General features: G+C 42.8%; 1 protein-coding gene across 3 annotated transcripts in view; it reads right to left on the bottom strand.

Annotated features, from left to right (window-relative positions):
- LOC138566695 (cytochrome P450 2C20-like) overlaps nucleotides 1-18,442 on the bottom strand; it is a 454,294-nt gene that overhangs the window by 64,001 nt on the left and 371,851 nt on the right. For all 3 annotated transcript variants that reach the window (XM_069644280.1, XM_069644281.1, XM_069644278.1), the window contains one exon: nucleotides 9,175-9,316. In XM_069644280.1, coding sequence (XP_069500381.1) covers nucleotides 9,175-9,316 — 142 coding nt within the window. The remainder of the gene's footprint in view (nucleotides 1-9,174; nucleotides 9,317-18,442) is intronic.

The raw sequence follows: 18,442 nt of genomic DNA on the forward strand, positions 1-18,442 counted from the left end.
TTTCGGTACTTTTACATAATGCTGGTGCATCTGCAGTACCATTAACCAAATATGACCGAATTGCACAATTGATTTGTGAACGAGCAGTTGTCCCCCTAGTAGTAGAGAGCAAGCAATCCCCAGACACTACATTGAGGGGGAAAGGAGGCTTCGGTAGCACAGGAAAAAAGGTGTGGGTGCACCATCCTAACAAAAAGCCTGAGGCTGGGGAGTGTTAAGTCAAGGTGTTGGAAGTACTTATGTTGTACTTTTGCATAATTCTGACGTGCCTGTTTATATTCCCGCTACTAGGCTCACACCACGAATGTAGAGCAGTATGAAGGGGATGGGACTTGCCTTGCTGTGGGTGCTCCTGGCCTGCCAAACCAACGCTTTCTCTGTAAAGAGTGGGTTGATGCAAGACGCTACATGGACTCTGAGAATCGCATGCACTACACCTGATGCTCCAGCCCTGCGTGATAACTACAACCGCACCGTAACCTGTGAGAAAAACGTTACAAATGAGTATCCACATGGAACTGCAAGAGTTCTAGATTAGCACATTGTCGGACACCTTTTGTCACTAACTCATATGACTGGTGCTTATGAAATCTTAGGCCCAAACTTTTCAGTGAATGGATCAAATAATTTATTTGATGTTTCATGTTTCTTTTGCCCCAAGAACTGCAGCGAGTGTACTCGCCAAGATTTTCTGGACTATAACTTGACCAAATGCCTTTCATACAATTGTACGTTGAAACAGCCTCTAACAGATGGTAGTATGGTGTTTATATCAAAAACCAATATTGTATATGGTAGGCATCCCACTTGGAGGATGGTGTTTTTCAAATCACACAAAGGAGAAACTGTGAACATGCTAGATGTTCCAGTATTAAGACAACATTTAAATTGCAGACATGTGATGCACGCGTCCATCATTTCAGAGGAACACTTAGACATAGATTTGTCACGGGGCAATGTTTCCTTAGTACTACCAAGTTGCTATAAATGGAGTCAATTTCTATGGCCCATCACCAAATTGCGCGTAGCTAGGGGTTTAGATTCATTGATTGCGGGTGCAGCGGGAGTGGGAACGGGGGCTTTAAATGCTTTTGACATAGAAACTGTGCGCAACAAGTTAGCCACTATGGGTTCTGATGCCAGCGGCGCTATAAAGCTTCTGGCCCAGTGGGGCCCATTGATAAGTCCTACACTGCGCAACACTGCTACAAGTATTGGCAACCATTGGAAGTGGCAGAATTTCAGCTATGAAGACATTTTCTCTGCCATAGGACAGGTCAACAAAACTGCTAAAGACACACGTTGCATTCTATGGCAAACTTTGCTAAATCAGCAGGTGTTGGCTTTCAGCTCCGAATGGCGGCGACTATCTTCAACCCACTGGCACACAGAGCTACAGTTACCAGCAAACATATGGATTAAGCCGCTTGCATTTGATTGCATGAATAACACCTGCCATGCGTTAATGCAAGTTAGTAGGACCGCTTATGCTCTAGAAATATGGTGCCCTTTTATAGTATTGCCTATGAAAATCAATGGTTCCTGGTGGGTTCCGCAAATACGAGGGGAATGGTTAGACAGCCAAAACTACACCATCCACAGTCACACCTGCATGCCCTGGGATCAGGGGTGGGGGTGTCCCCTAACTGGGAGGGTTCCGGACCCATGCATGCATCCCGTAGCAGGGGAGTGCACCTGGATGCAATACCACATTAATGGGACTGACATCTTCCAAATAGATCAACATAAAGCCTGCGTAGTTACTAATCATTCCTTGCTTATTAACAATTATAGGTTATTAGGGGATCCTCAAGTATTTTGCGTAGATCAAGTTTTGACTATTTTAGACATTGTTACTCATACCTTATATTCTTTAACTCAGTGGTCTCACACTGCTCTGCATGCCGAGCTCACGCATTTGCTTAACTGGACTCTATCCTATGGGGTGATTACTGCCCGGCTTCAAGCTATTAGACAGTTTGCCCAAACTGCTTGGAAAGATTTCCAGACGCTAGCTACCTCGGTTATTTCTGCAGAGTACAAGCTGATAATTGACAGAAACCAATTATTCAAAACTGCTGACCATCTGCAATCAGTTACTGCTCACCACTGGTGGGATATATTCACTGGATGGTCTCCCTCCTCCACTAAGCTGCTTAATATAATACTGCACCCATTGCTGTGGTTGCTGATTTCCCTAATATTCATACTTATCGTCTTCATTGGGCTCTTGCGCAGAATGTCTTTCCTTTATACTAGAATGACTGCGCTAGAGAAACGCTTAATCGGCCTACAGCACACTGTACATGCTTCCAAATCGTGGAACTGAGTCAGCATTTTCAGGCCTCACTTCGAAAGGGGTGGAATGTCGTGATAAGCTGCTAGGCGCTTGCAGTAACCTGCATTGGCACTAACCCACTGAGCTATCTTGTGTGTATTAGAGCCTATTCGAAGCGTGGAGGAAAATGCTGACATCAACCAGGCCTCTCAAACTGGGTGAGCCTGCATGCTTGCAAGGGGTTAATTGCAAAGGCCTTTTCTGAAGACATAAAACATCTAGCATTTGCAAGAGGCTCCACGCAGCCCTTGGGAGCCAGGCACAGCTTTGCTCGTCTTCGCTCTGTGAGTCAGGTGCACTGATAAGGCAAGAATGTCAGATCTTCTCAAAACACAGTGCCCGAAGCCTGGGAGCCAAGACTGGCTGTTTCCAGTCTTGTAACATTCCAAACAAAAACATGTTTACTGCCCGGAAGGGTGAGCCTAGAAGCTTCTCGAAGAGCTGACACGTCATGAAGATTGACGTGCAGCTCCTAATAAGAGAACTATACTTGGACCAGAGAAGGGAGGACTCATCCTGGGCTGTTGGAAAGACGCGCGTACCAAGAAGAACAGTGCCTGGACGACCAGCTGTGCACTATCTGAACCGAGACTCCTAGCATCACATCCCCGCTCTGGTGTAGGACTGTGGGGGCTTGGCCAGTCCTCCCCTCCTCTTCCGAGGAGTGCCGGGCACCTGTAGCGGCGAGGGTCCTGGGTGTGATCAGATCGTACCTTCATCTACATATTATTAGGAGCGTAAAACCAAATAATTGAATATTCATCTGTGATTTATAATTGACATTATATAGCTTGCACTTTTCTATTTCCACATTATTATAAATTGCTGCTTAGTTCTCATTAGACACTGTAGATAATAAATGCAAGCATCAAATATTCTGTGTGATTGGCTATTTTCCAGACTGAGTTCATCGTGCGTCTTAAACCTTATTTGTGTGGGAAGGTAATGAGGAGTGATTTACTTTGCACAAAGGGCTGGATCCCAGGGAGGTGCGGGTATTGTTTATCTCTACACCTTACTATGCCAAAGGGAAGCTATTTAAAGAGGAGTGCCTTTCACAAAGAAATGTCTGAAAAACATTCCTTGCTAGAAGTCATGGTGCACTTTTAGTTGTACCAGCCCTTTTGGCTCCACACTTCAGAAACACAGAATTTGTTTTAAGGCAGCCAAGAAGGGTTGTAGGAAATCATGAGCCAAAAAGGATTTGTTCAAAATCACACCATTGGTTCAAGTGAGTAAGCCAGGATTATAACTAAGGTCTGGTCCAGCACTTAATAACAGTCCCGCAGATAACCTTGAGCAGAAAGTGTCTTTGAAATGCCACAGAGGTGTTCTTTGCTCGTCTATCTGGTGCATGAAGCCTTTGCCGTGCTCTCTCACCTTGGGTTGAATAACAAAATTAGATTGAAGAAACAATTGTTGGGATGGATGTTAGGGTGAATTCTCCAGAATGGCTAATTTCCCTTACCTACTGAGACCCTCAGCAGCTTTGCTGGATTTCTAGGATTTCTTTTTTCACCTGGTATGAGTGTGAGCCCTTTTTTCCCACTCTTACACGTGTTTTGCTGTGTGTTTAACATTGTTGTGTTCATAGACTGTGGCATTGAGTGTCACAATGCATAAAAGATACATACCCATATGCCCAATCAACTCGTTAAGGAACTGTTTTGTTGTAAAATAGGCATAAAGAATGGAGATGGAAAAGATATTGTATAAAAACCTAGAACAACCGTAACCACTAAATGGTAGATTCTGTTGTTAGAAGACAACTTTATGTTGGTATATGCATGAAAAGGTCTAATAATCACAGTAAAGGAAATAATGTGGCGATAATTGTTTGGAAACATTCCTTTAAGGAATTAAAGCCACATAGGAAGTTGTTATGACAATATGTGTGACGTTACCAAGTATTTCCACTGGTCTGTGAAAGTGGTGAACGCAGATGTTACAAGCTGTGTCCTTTGTCAGATATATATGCTTTTTGACTTGGGGGTTGTACAGAAAACAATCCGATTCACCCTATTTATTTAGCAATTTAGAACATTTTTAATCCCCAAGTGGCGGTATATGTAAAGCATCCTACCTGTTAAGGACAAACTCAGTGATGTTGTATGGAATATGTCTCTGTTGTGGGATTCCCCGATATAGGAGATGATATAGTCGCGGCCCAGGAGAGATTGAGAAAGTTGATTATGCAGCACATGTTGCAAGCAACATGTTCAAGGAGATAAACCTGGCAGACTGCTGGGATAGTTGGTTAATAGAGCTATTGATTCCTTGCATCAAGGATAAGGCAGACAAAGAGGTAACTCGACAGGGTGGTATCTGCCGGGTTTTCTTTGATCATTATGCAGGCTAATATAAAGCACAGCAAAGGATGGACCCAAGAAGAATTTGATTTTGGATTGAAGATGCAGAGTTGGAATTGGTGTTGGAGGAGGAGGGGGGAAGTACTGAACGCACCCATCAATCTCTCGGATGTGGAGTAAACTATGGTACATCTAGGGAGGGGCAAGGCACTGGGGGTAGATGGTTGGATAGTAGAATTACACTGGAACTATGAACATATTGTGGTTTCTAAGTTACAGATAGTCTTTCATATACTAGACCAAATATTTGTGTGATCCCTGCAGTGGATGTATCTCCTGCAATCTCCTTTACTTGGACTGATCACTTCGGTATCCCTTTTGAAATCCCTGGCCAAAATGTTAAGAAAATTAAGTCATATTCTTCGGCTTCAATTCTAAAATGTCCTTGGAACCAAATTTCCATGTAAACAACTAAAACATTTTTTGCCTTTTTCCCATTTCCTTACCCACCTAATATCAACAACCCCAGTGAAAACGATTGAACAAATTAGATAGCCACACTATAAAAATTCTTGATAAATTGGCCTCTATGACAACATTTAATTCATGGCCTAGAGGAAATCAAATAAAAAAATGGTTTGTACATTAACTGAATCTTCGAAGAAGTGAAGTAAAGAACCTAGGATAGTGCTGGCATCGTACTTATAATAAAGACTACAAGAATGTATTTTGATTATGGACATAAAATTGACTACGCACCTAATTTAACCAACAAGGTCTTTGCACCTCTTTGAGCCAACCAACTCAGTTATTGGCTGATCGACTGATGCAACATTTCTCAGATAAAATGGAGAAAACTAGGAATGATCGGATCTCTGCTAATGGACTCCACCTACAGGATAATATCCCTAACAGTACATTAGTTATAAGTGACAATCTAGACTAATTTGCCATCTTAGCCAATCTTGCTCTGACAAAGACCCTCTACTCAGCTAAATGTTCAAGTTCTCCAATGGACCTACTTTTGCCTCAAAAGGCTCAGGATCTCTGTTCACTATTCTTATATCATATATTAAAGTTATGTAATAATTCCTTCTCCTCAGGAATTGTTCCTGATAAATGGAACTTCTCTGCGATCAAACCTTTGCTAAAATAACATCATAACAAAGTGTACACAATAGATCCATCTCGGCCCTTTTTAATCTGAACCTCGGCCGATGAAATGTGCTTTCCTCAGGGATCTGCTTTGTCCCCAATATTCTTCAATTTATATCTTGGACCATCGATGGACATTTTACACCAATCAGTGTTCACTTTTTTTTTCAATTATGCGGATCACACTCAGCTCCTTGTTGATCTAAAACAAAATGATATGAATTTGTCTTGCATAATTCAAGACTATCTTTAATTAAAAACCTGATGGACAGACATTTTTTAAAGATCAACCCGGAAAAGACAGAGAATCTATTCATCAACTAAAATCTTAATATCAGGTGCCCGTTAAGTTGGTCGAACAGCTTTGGTAACTAAACTAAACCAAAGCCAAGGGCAAAAAAACATAGGTGTAATTCTGGACAATAAACCCACGCTGGAAAGGCAGATATCCTCTGTAATCTCTGCATCTCTCTTCCTTATTAGGAAACTGAAACCCATTTCCCTTATCAGACCTTTTCACATCAGGTACTTCTGATAAATGCACTAGTATCCTTGCACTTTCATTTTAACAACAGTATCTATCTAGAACTTAATAGATCCTCATTTCAATGTTTGAAAAGAGTTCAGAACTCTGAAGCGACAATGTTATTGAAAATTAAGAAATATGACCACATATCCCCAGCCTTGCGCTCACTACATTGGCTACCAATACATAATGTATCAAGTTTAAAAGCATCTGTTTACTTTTTTAAATCCTTCAATAGCAGAGCTCGAGCCCTGTTTTGAATAAAATGAAACTATACACAGCTGTACGACCACTGAGGTCAAATAAAGACAGGTGATTAGTCATCCATAAATATTGTAATGAATGATTAGGTGGATGTTCCTGCTCTGTTCAGCCAGCCATAATGTAGAATGCCCTTCCTTTTTCACTTTGCACTGAGACCAAGTTATTGGCATTCCAGAAATTGTTAAAAACATACTTGTTTAGCCAGCCTTAATACAGATGACATACTCACATCTATCGGAATCCCTATTCTAAAGTGCCAAGATGTCCACTGGGTGAATGTTGTGCTTTATAAGCCTTAGAAAATAGCCAAAACCAAAACCCCCAGCTGTAAAAAACCCACGCACTACCTGAATGAGATGGTCACCTATCGCACCAGTACACATCAACCCTTCACTGAAGAGTGATTGAAAAGACAGTCTCCATCCAGCTGCATGAAGGCTCACTCAGCACAATCTCCTACACACCTACCAATTTCCTTTCCAACCATGATGCAGCCCAGTGGCCACCACTGTCGAAGTTACTGATGTTGCTGTACACAACCTGGGCAAAGCAGACCCCTATTTACTTGTCATAATAGACCTCTCTGCCACCTTCAATAGCATGGAACAGGAAGCCTTCTTCAACATCCTCACCATTTGTATCAGGTTCAAAGGAACAGCCCAGAAGTGGTTTACTTATTACTTCTCCAACAGAGACAAATTCATCCAGAAGGGCCCCAAAGGTTCTAGCATTCCCAGTAACCTGAGGAATGCCACAAGGTGCTATCCTATCCCGTGTCATTTTTAACCACTATATAGAACCTCTGCATAGAATATCTGGGGGAACTCCTAGTCAACACCAACATCAAGACATGCCAACACAAAGAGGGCACGCACATTTATCTAAAGATCAATTGAACTAACATCATCCAATTGGCTCAAGCACTGTCTCTCCCTTATCTAATCCTGGATGTCAAGCACCTCCTTGAAGCTCACCCCAACAAAGTTCAAATTCATGCTCTTAGAAAACCCTGCCAAGCATGCCCACGTGCAGAATGACTTCATGATATGAAGCTGAATGGGTACATACCTTTCACAAAGTGAAACATTCTTCAGTTTTACCATCAACTGTTACCTCTCATTCAAAAAACACACCACAAAAATCCCTATGAATCAGGATACCAGCTTGTGCTCCTCTGCAAACCAAGCCTTTGATCCATGCCCTGACTTTCAGAACAGTTGCCCAAACCTGTTCATACCCCACCTGAAAGATGGCAATGCCTTACTCGCATGGGCCCCAGATGCCATCTTCACTCCTCCGAAGGCCATCCAGCATACTGCAGCACACCACATCATGGGACTATGAAAATATGACGACACCACCCCCGCTCTCAAGAAGCTGCACTGAAACAAAAGAACTGGAAGATGGAAAACATCAGGAAACTGGCCTTTTGCTGCAAGGTGCCCTATTTCTGGAACGCAGTACCACAGTCGATAAGACTGACCCCCCTCAATAGAACACTTTAGTAAGGACCTGTAGACCCTGCTCTTCAAATAAAATCTCGCCAATCGCTGATTACTCAATTCAACCCTAATTCTCCATCTCTGGAGAACTCCTGTCCACTATCGCTGAACCATTAATTGTTACCCACAGGTGATGTACTGCACTTAATTTCTTCCCAGATAGGTTTGCCCTTTATAAATCCCATACATGCAAACATCCCATAAATATGTGTAAGTGCCACCTATGACTGATGCACCCAGGCCTGCAACTTGGTGCCTTCAACACCCTTGGCTTGGTACTATCTCTCCTGTTTTGGTGTACATGGAATAGCACTCAGAGGTGTTAAATGGAGTACCAGCAGTAGTGTATGTGGATGTCACCTCCTGCAGCTGCATACCTACTGTTGAACTGATTCTCTGTGAAAATGCATATTTCAATAATATGGCCTAGGCATTAATGTCTCGAGGGCAACATTTCTCCAAGCCAACCTTGAGTTTTCATAGCAAAGAGCACGTTGAACATATTCTACGAATAGCCTAACGCCAGCCCTAACATATTCAGGGCTTAGTGGTGGAAGGTGTAATATCTGCAATATTGGCTTGTGTGTTTTTTGATTTCTGCATTTTTGCTGGCGACATTTGTATTTTAATCTTTTCACTGGAAACAGTTCAGTCTCATGTCCCAAATCGTTGCTGCTATCTGGCTGCTGTCTCTCTGTGGGTGGTGCAGGATTGTCTGAATCTCAATTCTGGCATGGTGGAAGGAAAGACTGTGGGATCCGCAAGTCCATTGAGATGGGCAGGTGAGCTGAAGCGGAATGGTTATTCAATTCAACAATAAATAAACTTGCTCATGCAGTTAATGTACTACTTTGTATCCACATTGAATGTAACACTTGCTCTGATGAATGTGTTTGCTGTATGCCTCTTCCAACAAAAATAAAAATTAAAAAAAATTAAAAATAAATAAATAAACTGAACACTCTCCAGCAGGTCAGCCATGAAACATCCCTTTTCCATTCAAGGAAGCAGCCTGAGCCCAACAGGGCTCATGTCAGAAAGCATTTTCACTTAGCACACGTCCTTAGAAAAATAAGTTACCTGCAGAGAAAGGCATGAAAGCTGCTCGATTCCGTAAGAGTCCATTCTCATCCAGGAAATGTTGCGGGTTGAACTCATCAGCAGTCTCCCACTGCTTGGGGTCATGCATCACCGAGGTGAGGATTGGGATGACAACTGTGCCCTAAGGAGCAAAGTAACACTTTAATATCTTTAGAATGATTGACAGAGTGGCTATTGTAACCATCACCCCCGCGTCAGGGGGCGTAGGTGGCCAATAACAACCTGCCAGCCCACAAGGGCTTCAGTGAGGGCTGTGTGCTGTTACTGGCCATGCATGCCCCCCTACAAGGAGGTGATTGCTATTCGCACAACAGAGTTTTGTCTGGGGTGCAAGTAAGTTTTTGTTCTGTTCATGGGAGCACCAGACTAGGCACATATTGCTCGAGCCCAATCTTCCATGAAAACAAAAAACAAGATGGCACTGCCATAGCAAATAAAAAAGGGGACTCATCCCTTTTCTATTTCCACGGCAGTTGCCGAGAGTGGGAGGGACTGCCGTGACAGGTGCTCAAAGCTTGTGCCGAGCAGGTAAGTGGGGAGGGGCAAGGGGGATGGGAGAATGGGGCAGGATGTCTCAGATGGGTGGGGGTAAGTTGGGGGCGTGGGGAGGCTCCGTGTTGCCTCCCCATAATCAAGATGGTGTTGTGAATCAGGAGAACAAAGAGTGCCAGATCCTCCAGGACACAAACATCTGAAATGGCAATTGTCAGTCAGACAAAATCTATATCTTATAATATTCTTCAGCGGTAGTAACTCACAGTGCAGCAATGACATCACAAGCATACAGCCAATCTCTCATCCTTCCAGAACACAGCAGGAAACCCATTTGTGTGGCTCCTGTACAGATCCTGGAAAGGAGAGAAGATGCATCTAGTCTCCTCCCTGGTAGCATTGTGATACAATTGGCCCAAGGAAGAGGACCAACATCTGATTTGCCCTTGAGGCACTAGTCTCCTGTCTCCAGGATGCAAACACATCTAGTCCTTATCACACCACGGTGTTCTATTATAGACCTAAACATTTGAACCAGCATCACATTTCTGTACCATTGTCCCAAACTATGGCGCTCCTTGATACATCCTGGATAAAGAAGAAACTAAGAGTCACCTCCTACACCACACGTGAGTCTGAGCAGCACAACTGATTCCTCCACAATACTAATTGTCCCATCCCTGGCACTACTCAGCAGAAAAGCAGGAACCTGTGCTACTGCAAAAACACTTAGCACTCCTGGATACATTAATGTGGACATCCTGCTCCTCCAACAATTGAGCTTTATTTAGCACTTGGAGGGAGAATCTGGTACCACAACACAGGTGGCAGATTAGAACCTGCCTTTCGAGAAACATGTAGTTCCCTCTTGCAGTGCTGTTAATCTCAAGCAGCTGAGGGCTACAATTTACATCTTCTTTCCCTGTCACAACTTGCTCTGTTAGAAGAGAAACAGAACTATCTCTTACCTTCCTTTAAATCCACTGTGTAATGCCCTGAACTTTGGGAAGTTTGACCAATATCTCGCACACCTTATCCCTTTTCTAGAGGTTTGCACCAGAGGAGCAAAAACATCTAGCTCCCTCACAAGGGGGTGCCATCTTCTGCACCTCTCGGCTAGGAGCACAGATAAGATATGCCAGGGTTATACCACGCATATCCATCATATGCAAAGGGAAATGCCATCACATGCTGTTAAAGGTTAATGCTCCTAGGGGATGTCATTGTATGACCCATATACATTAGGTATACTCATATGCTCAGCACAGCCATAAGTGGCCAGATGATTCCATCATGTGACATGAGCATCGCTATACCCACATTGCCAGGTACTGCTATATGATGGCAGATACAGCTTCATATGGAAGGTATACTGATTATATGCAAGATACAGCCTCACATGCTAAAGTGTTTCCATCATCCATCATAACGTAAGTGAACCTTCATATGCAAAGGTACAGCCATTTTGAACCTGGTACTTCTTCATATCCTGTGTATCATCATCATCTACTATAACGCTATACCGATATAATATACTATATCTACTGCCATCTTATCCAAGGTACATCACCATAGCTCAGTCCAGGGGCAGTCATAATGTTCTCAATATAGATTTGCATTTTCAGGTACTGCCATCACAAGCTAAATGCTGCCACATTTGTCAGTTTACTGCCCACTGCCAACGTAAGCCAGGTATACCATAATATGCCAGCTAAAGCCATCATGTGCTGTATACAATCTCTTATGCCTTTGTGCTGATATCAAATGGCATGTTCAGACACATATGCCAAGGAACTGTTGATTAAGCCAGACATAAAATCGGATGCTAAATAAATTTATCACCTGACTGGTATCCCCACATGGCTAGATACCACATTGGGCTCAAGTAAAAGTCTTATAAAACAGGTATTGCCATCATATACTCAATATAGCATTAGATGACCAACTGCTACTGTCCTAAACCAAGTATAACCACATATTCCAGGCATAGTCATTATCTATTTGACTCAGCTTTGCAAGCAGCACAGACGGATCTAACCCAGCAACTATCCCTACCTCCATCCTGGTCCATAATTACCTGCAAGGGCTCCTAATGTCAGTCCTCTTTGGGTTAGGAGGGCAGGACTGATATGGACTAGGCATTCAAGCATGGGCAAAGGAACATCTCAGATGGAGCATGAGAGGAAACACAGTTTCAGCATTGTGCTAGTGCAAAGACCAGTTGGAATGGCATTGGGAGAAATGTTTCCACCCCTTGTCTCACCAATACCCCCTCAGCAGCAAATAGGGGGATGCTGACGGGTTATGGAAGAGACTAAGGACCTGATGCACAGAACGTTTTCCAATGGTATTGCACCACTATAAAATGCTTCTGTGAATCTGAGTTGGAACTTAAGATGGGAAAAAGTGTTCTTTATGAGCGTGGGATATGGACGCACACGGGCATGGGACGTGCACCTAGTTCAGTATTGACTATGGTACTACTGATGCAGGTTCTAGTTTGAGCAGATATACCAACTCTGCCTATTTTCTGCATCCCCAAGAAAAAAGTTCTCCGACAGTAAATACTAAACCCTTTCACATGCTTAAGAAGTGTGAGGAAGGAAACTTGGGGGAAAGTATGCCTTTCGGGGTTTCCCCTAAGCCGCTGGTGTCAGTTATGTGTGAGGGGGCTGCAGGAGGATTCCTATTGTTAGGTAGTGGTTCCCAGCCCATACACTAACCCCTCCCCAAAGACAGAGAGGCGTGTTTAGCCCTTTTTAAATGCTAAACCTGAGATTTACCATGCCTTTAATTTTGTCCATAAAACAGCAAAATACTTTGGGGGATATGCTGCGTTCTATTTATGAGCACTGGTCGTCCAAATGTAGTGGTGGTACGGATATGCCGCGAGATATGACAGAACAATCAATGTGCACGTTTTTAATACACCCATTCTGCCTCGGCAATTTATTGGGCATAGTAGTCAACTGGATTAATATTGTTCGTTCTCTGGCTCACAGCTTTTGTGCTAATAAGGCTGGGGTGCTAAATCACAACTTCATAAGATGGACTCCCTTTCCTAAGGCCAAAGAGCTTTCAAAGGAAAGTGCACTCGAGATGCTCTCCAGCAATTGTATCTGCACATTTCTACTACTGCATTTAACTTTATTTCTGAAAAGGGCCCATCTCACTCATCAGCTACTTTTTTGTCAATAAACTGTGCACAACAGAACGTTTACATGTGTGTCTACTATATGGACGTCTCTGATCAATTACACACCTCGGGGTTCAGAAGACCCAGCCATATAGAACCTATTAACATCAGGAAAGAGCCTGTCATGAAAGTGAGACTGCTTAGCAGACCAACCTTTCATGAAGAATACATCTAAGTAGCACTCCTTCAATATGAACAAATGGAAGGTGTCACCTGGCAGGTGGCAGCCCATCACTCTCGTGAAGGGATTCGAAAGTTTCGAAAGCCTGCACCCAGTCTGCATTTGGCAAACTTAGCACACACGTTAGGACTCAATACTAAGTATGCATCCGTGTGAATCACATACCTTAACACCCTACCAATGCCACAGTACCATTAATACTAAGGACCGAAGCCTGAGCCCACCATGTGCTGGACACACGATTTTGGCCATTCAACCAGGACCGTGAAGATGAACTGCCTCCGTAAGGCCACAGAGGTGGGAACATAATATTGGGGTGCTGACCACGTGTCACAGACCAAAAAGCGGGCACACACGTACCCAGAGACAACCACTCTGCATCTCTCTCTATCTAGCATCACAAATACACCCTCTATATCACTGTCTAGACACTTTTCCTCAATTGTCTCACATTCTCAGACATGGCCCTCGCGCTCCTTCCTTTTTGCACACTCAATCCACATGAGACCTTCCCCCGCTGCCCTCACCAGCCCTATGAAATGCGCATCCGGTACTCTCGCCGCAAATTCTCAACAGTCCTTCTGGCAGAACCCGTCATCTACATTAAATGCACTGTGAAACAGTCCCATATTGTTAAGCAATGTAATGGAGTGAAAGGAACAATATCCTCGGGAGGATAGCTCAGCAGCAACGTGCTCACCTTGGAAGCAAGACGACATGGAGCAACACAGGTTCGGGGTCCGCACTTAGAAACCTCTGGGTATTAAGCGGGTTATAAATAACCTATAATATCATATCATAACAAGTAACTGACACCTGCTCTGAGATTCCAAAAGCAAAGGTGGTATACAGAGGATCCACTAAGGCCTCGCCCCCATTCCCAACGTCAAATTCCAGCCCACTCACATGCCCCAGGATCACAAATGGAGACTGGATTCAACTGTGACTGTTTCCATTTGCCAACAGGATTCACTATTTTCTCCCAAGTGTGAAACAAATACAAACAAGAGGAGAGACATGCATGAACACGCGAAGGGCAGAGCAGAACCGGATCTCCAGATGACAAAGTCCCCACAAGTGCAGAGAGGTTAGAAAGACCTATAAATATTCATGCACGCAGGCTTGGAGACAGACTATAATGACACCAGCCTGAAAATCAACCCAGGACAGACAGGAAAGGGATAGATTGTCATCGGGAAACCGACTACCATTGCCCAGAAGGGCATCATGCACCAGCACAGTAGCCTCTGTGATGCATGGTGCTTCAGGGAGTGTACTGACACCTTTTGTGTTCAAGCAAGGTGTGCAGCAAGGTTGTGTGATCTCAAATCTCTTATTTAATTTGTATTTGAATGAGTTGGATTCAGTTTTACAAACTGCCACCATTGATGCAAGCAAAGCCGCCCACCGTTTGAGTCCATGTCTTGCCAATGCGGAGAATGTGGTGTTGTAGAACTGTGTCTGCATTACAGAAATGATTAGATACATATTTAGTGTTCCAATATTCAAAAAGGATGATCAGAAATCATATTAAATGACAGGTATTGCTCTATCATAGAAGGAACAAAGAAATCCCAACCTTTTATAAGGACAAGGCTCCTTTGTTTAGGTTGAATATATTTGATTATCTGGGAATTGGAATCATTATTGAATTATTAGTATCAAGAAAATTAACATATTTAAGAACATATTGCAACTGTTTTATAAATATCGTTGAGCGTTGCACTGCGATTAGTTATCTGATTACCAGATCCAGACGACACAGAGATCATGGCATGGAGGCGCGAGCTCCACATTGAGAGAAGAACGACAGCCAAACAACTCCGACGAAAGCCACCTATATAGCAATCAGAATCAAGAATGAAGTCCTGCGGCACTTAAACCCCAAAAGACTGCAAGTGACTTTTAGTGACTTTTAGCAACCGGATTGCGGGGGTACGTGAGAAAGGGAAGGACCTACGGTTTAATACTTTTCACTTTGCTTCCCACAATTGCACTTCAGTTCTATGCAATCCATCAGCCTTTCGGTTATTTAATAAAGACCCTTTAATTTTAACTCATTAGCTTCAAGTTGTCAGTCAATCCCTCGCCGTGAAAGGGGCAGTTAAAACATGTATTTGTATAGCGCATTACTAAGATTGTTATGGCTTCTTAGCACTGTGGGGTGAGTGGCTCTTCGGCAGACTATAGTCCAAACAGGTATAAAATAAAAATAAACATTTCTTTGCATGCAAATAATATATATATAGCATTTCAAGTGACTGTCAATTATTAGCATAGATAACGCATGCAGTGAAATTATAATAGCAATAGCATGAAGAGTTTTCAGGCATGGCGTAGATTGCTATGGCAGTGATTATATGACAGCTGGACCGCATGTTCATGCGACTCAACCGTACTCTATGGGGAACTGTGCTGAAGGTGGAAGAAGTCCAACTCCATGGACAACTGTGTACAGTTGAGGGCTCTGCTATTCTTTAAATGCAGAAGAAATGCACAATGAATAGCGTGCAATAACATGAAAATGACATGCAGTCATTTTTCAGATGTGTCAAAGATCCATTTAATGCCTGTCCACTTGTCAGGTCGTATTTAAGAATGGCTAGTCTTTTATGAAACTGAAAGACCAGATAATCGGCCTTAGCCATACGTGCATACAGTATGATATTTGATTTAATTATTGAGCTTTTTTTTAATGTGCTGAAGGACCACCATAGTGGTCTCAAAGCTGTTCTTCTTGTCTGAGCATTCAGGTATTTTGTGTCGCTGCCCTGCCATCACCAGATCTTAGTCTGGTAGATAAAAATTAAGATAAGAGATGGAAGACAAATGATAGGAAGGGCAAGGAGAAAAGAGAAATGAAAGGACGCTTGACATGTGTAACACATAAATGAAAAGGATGTAAATAATGACACGTGGATGTATCGTATGCATGCATGAGGTGCTTGAGAGGTGTGCAGGCTACCCTAAGTATAATGAAAGGCATGATGGACTAGATCACCACCTGGATAGACCCTCCATTTGGCTTTAAGGTCTGGAGCTGACAGGGTCAAGGACACAATAGTCCAAAATATTTGTGTTGCTTATGTATAAAAGAAAGGGGAACGATGATTTAGTAGTGGTATAGATGCCAGGAATACTGCACTTTGCAATAAATATTGGAAGGAGTGCACAGAGAAACCGGACATGTATGGAGTTAATGACAGTGACCAGAAAGGGGATTTGTCCTTTGCAATTGGGCTGTGAATACCAAACATGCAAAAATATGGCAAATGCAAATTCAGAGGTGTAGGAGGAGCAATACAATTGTGGGCCAAGGGGAGAGTAATAGCGGTTTCCACAGTTCAAGAGTCACGTGGAATAAGCATTACTTTTCATTTGTGAATTGTCATTGTGTTTTTCCGTCAGTTTCCCGAACATTATTTGTCAGTTTCTTGTAAACATTGCTTGACTTCAATTTTCGTCCCGCGTTTTGAGCCTCGGCCAGTCATTTTATAATAGCACAGTAAACTACCATACATCACATCCAACCACTCAAATCATACTCATGAACCCACACCATATCCAACCACACTCACACACTTTTACAAACACCCATCATAAAGTAAAATGACACACACAATGGGCCTCATTACGAGTCCGGCGTTAACCGAGGCGGTAAAACTGCCTGGTTAACGCCGGACTCGTATTACCATTCCGCCTCCGTGACTCCCGGAATTACCGGGGCCCACTGCAAAATCTCCAGAGTTCCCTTTAGGCCAGTCCACCCCAGAGCACATGCAAGGATCTGAAGGAGATATAGTCCCATTTATTTATTTATTATTTGTAATGCGCCGTAAACCCGCAGGCATCAGGGCGGAACAATAAGACAAGGACAAATGCTGGGAGATAACCAGTTTACGTACAGCACGGAACACTTGGGGTGCCAAGACAGAGATGGACAGTTACTACACTAACGTTCTGTTTTCATTTAAACAGGAAGGTTTTCAAGGTTTTCTCTGAATTTTAGATTAGGTTCAAGTCTCAGACTCAGCGGAAGTTTATTCCAACTGACGGCAGACCGGTTAGGAAAGGCTTTGCCTAAGACGTTCACTTTTTTATGGGGTTTCACTACAATGAGTCCTTGAGCCTCAGACCTTAACGAATGGGTTGGTGTATAGCCAACAATTTTGGACTTCAGATAACCTGGAGCCTTTCCATACATACACTTATGGGTGAGTGTCAAGGACGTAAACATGACACGGTCTTCAACCCTAAGCCAGTGTAGCTCTCTTCTGGCTTCACTGATGTGATCTGTCCTCGCTTTTTGTTTGATTATCTGTACCGCATGGGTTTGGATACGTTGATATTTTATCAAGCATTGTTTGCGGGCACCCAATAATAGTGCATTGCCATAATCCAGGTGGGAAAGTATGGTGGCTCTAGCTATAGTGGCACAGTTGCTTTTGTTGAGTAGGGGTATAATCGCTTTCAACAGCCTCAAATAATATGAGCAGTTTTTAATGACATATGAGGCTTGAGCGTCTGAGCACATGGAGCCTTCTAAGGTCATGCCCAAGGTTGTGACCCTGCCCACTACTTTGATGGAGGAGTCTTTTATCAAGAATGAGTCATAGTCCGATGGTAATTTCGCCCTAGCTTGTTTGGAGCCGAAAACCATCAACTTGGTGTTGAATCCATCCATGTGACATGGATTCTAACACACTCTCCCAACCCCTTCTTACAAACGTCCAAGGTGGTACACCCCATAAACCTTTCAGACAGCACAGGAACTATTATGACCACAAAACATATACTCCCATCAAACATAACTTCCAAAAACCTCCCATAAGCCATTGCCATAAACTTGCTAGTAGCACAAGGACACCTCAATCCAATTGAATCAAAAGCTACCAGACACACATCAAGCAACATATCTGAACGCTCTCTCAAACACATCACTCAAACCCTCAAAAACATAGTGGTAACAATTAACCCTAATTAAGCCACGATTTAGATTCTGCAAATAACAATTTGAGGGCTATGGTGCAACAATAGTGGATACAAATATTATGGTCACAGGACGACCAATTTTAATCATATTTAAATAAGATGTTGGACACAATGTAGGCCCCCAATACACTATAGAATGAGAAAATAACATGAATGTAATTCCTAATATACTATTGTACTATATCTCGCTAACGTAACTTGATTGTTATGTTCAACTCCTGTATGCTTTATTTAGGATTTCTGCAGTTTTTCTTTCTTATCTTTAAAATCACCCCTTATCAATCCCTCCCATCCCTACCCTCTTTAATCCTCTGTCATCTGTGCTAAATTGATGAATATGACCCTTTTTCTTTGCTCTTCTCTAATTTTGGTTTTGTACTTATATT

The sequence above is a fragment of the Ambystoma mexicanum genome, chromosome 2p, assembly GCF_040938575.1.
Source record: "Ambystoma mexicanum isolate Mex_15411 chromosome 2p, UKY_AmexF1_1, whole genome shotgun sequence".
NCBI classification, from domain to species: Eukaryota; Metazoa; Chordata; class Amphibia; order Caudata; family Ambystomatidae; genus Ambystoma; species Ambystoma mexicanum.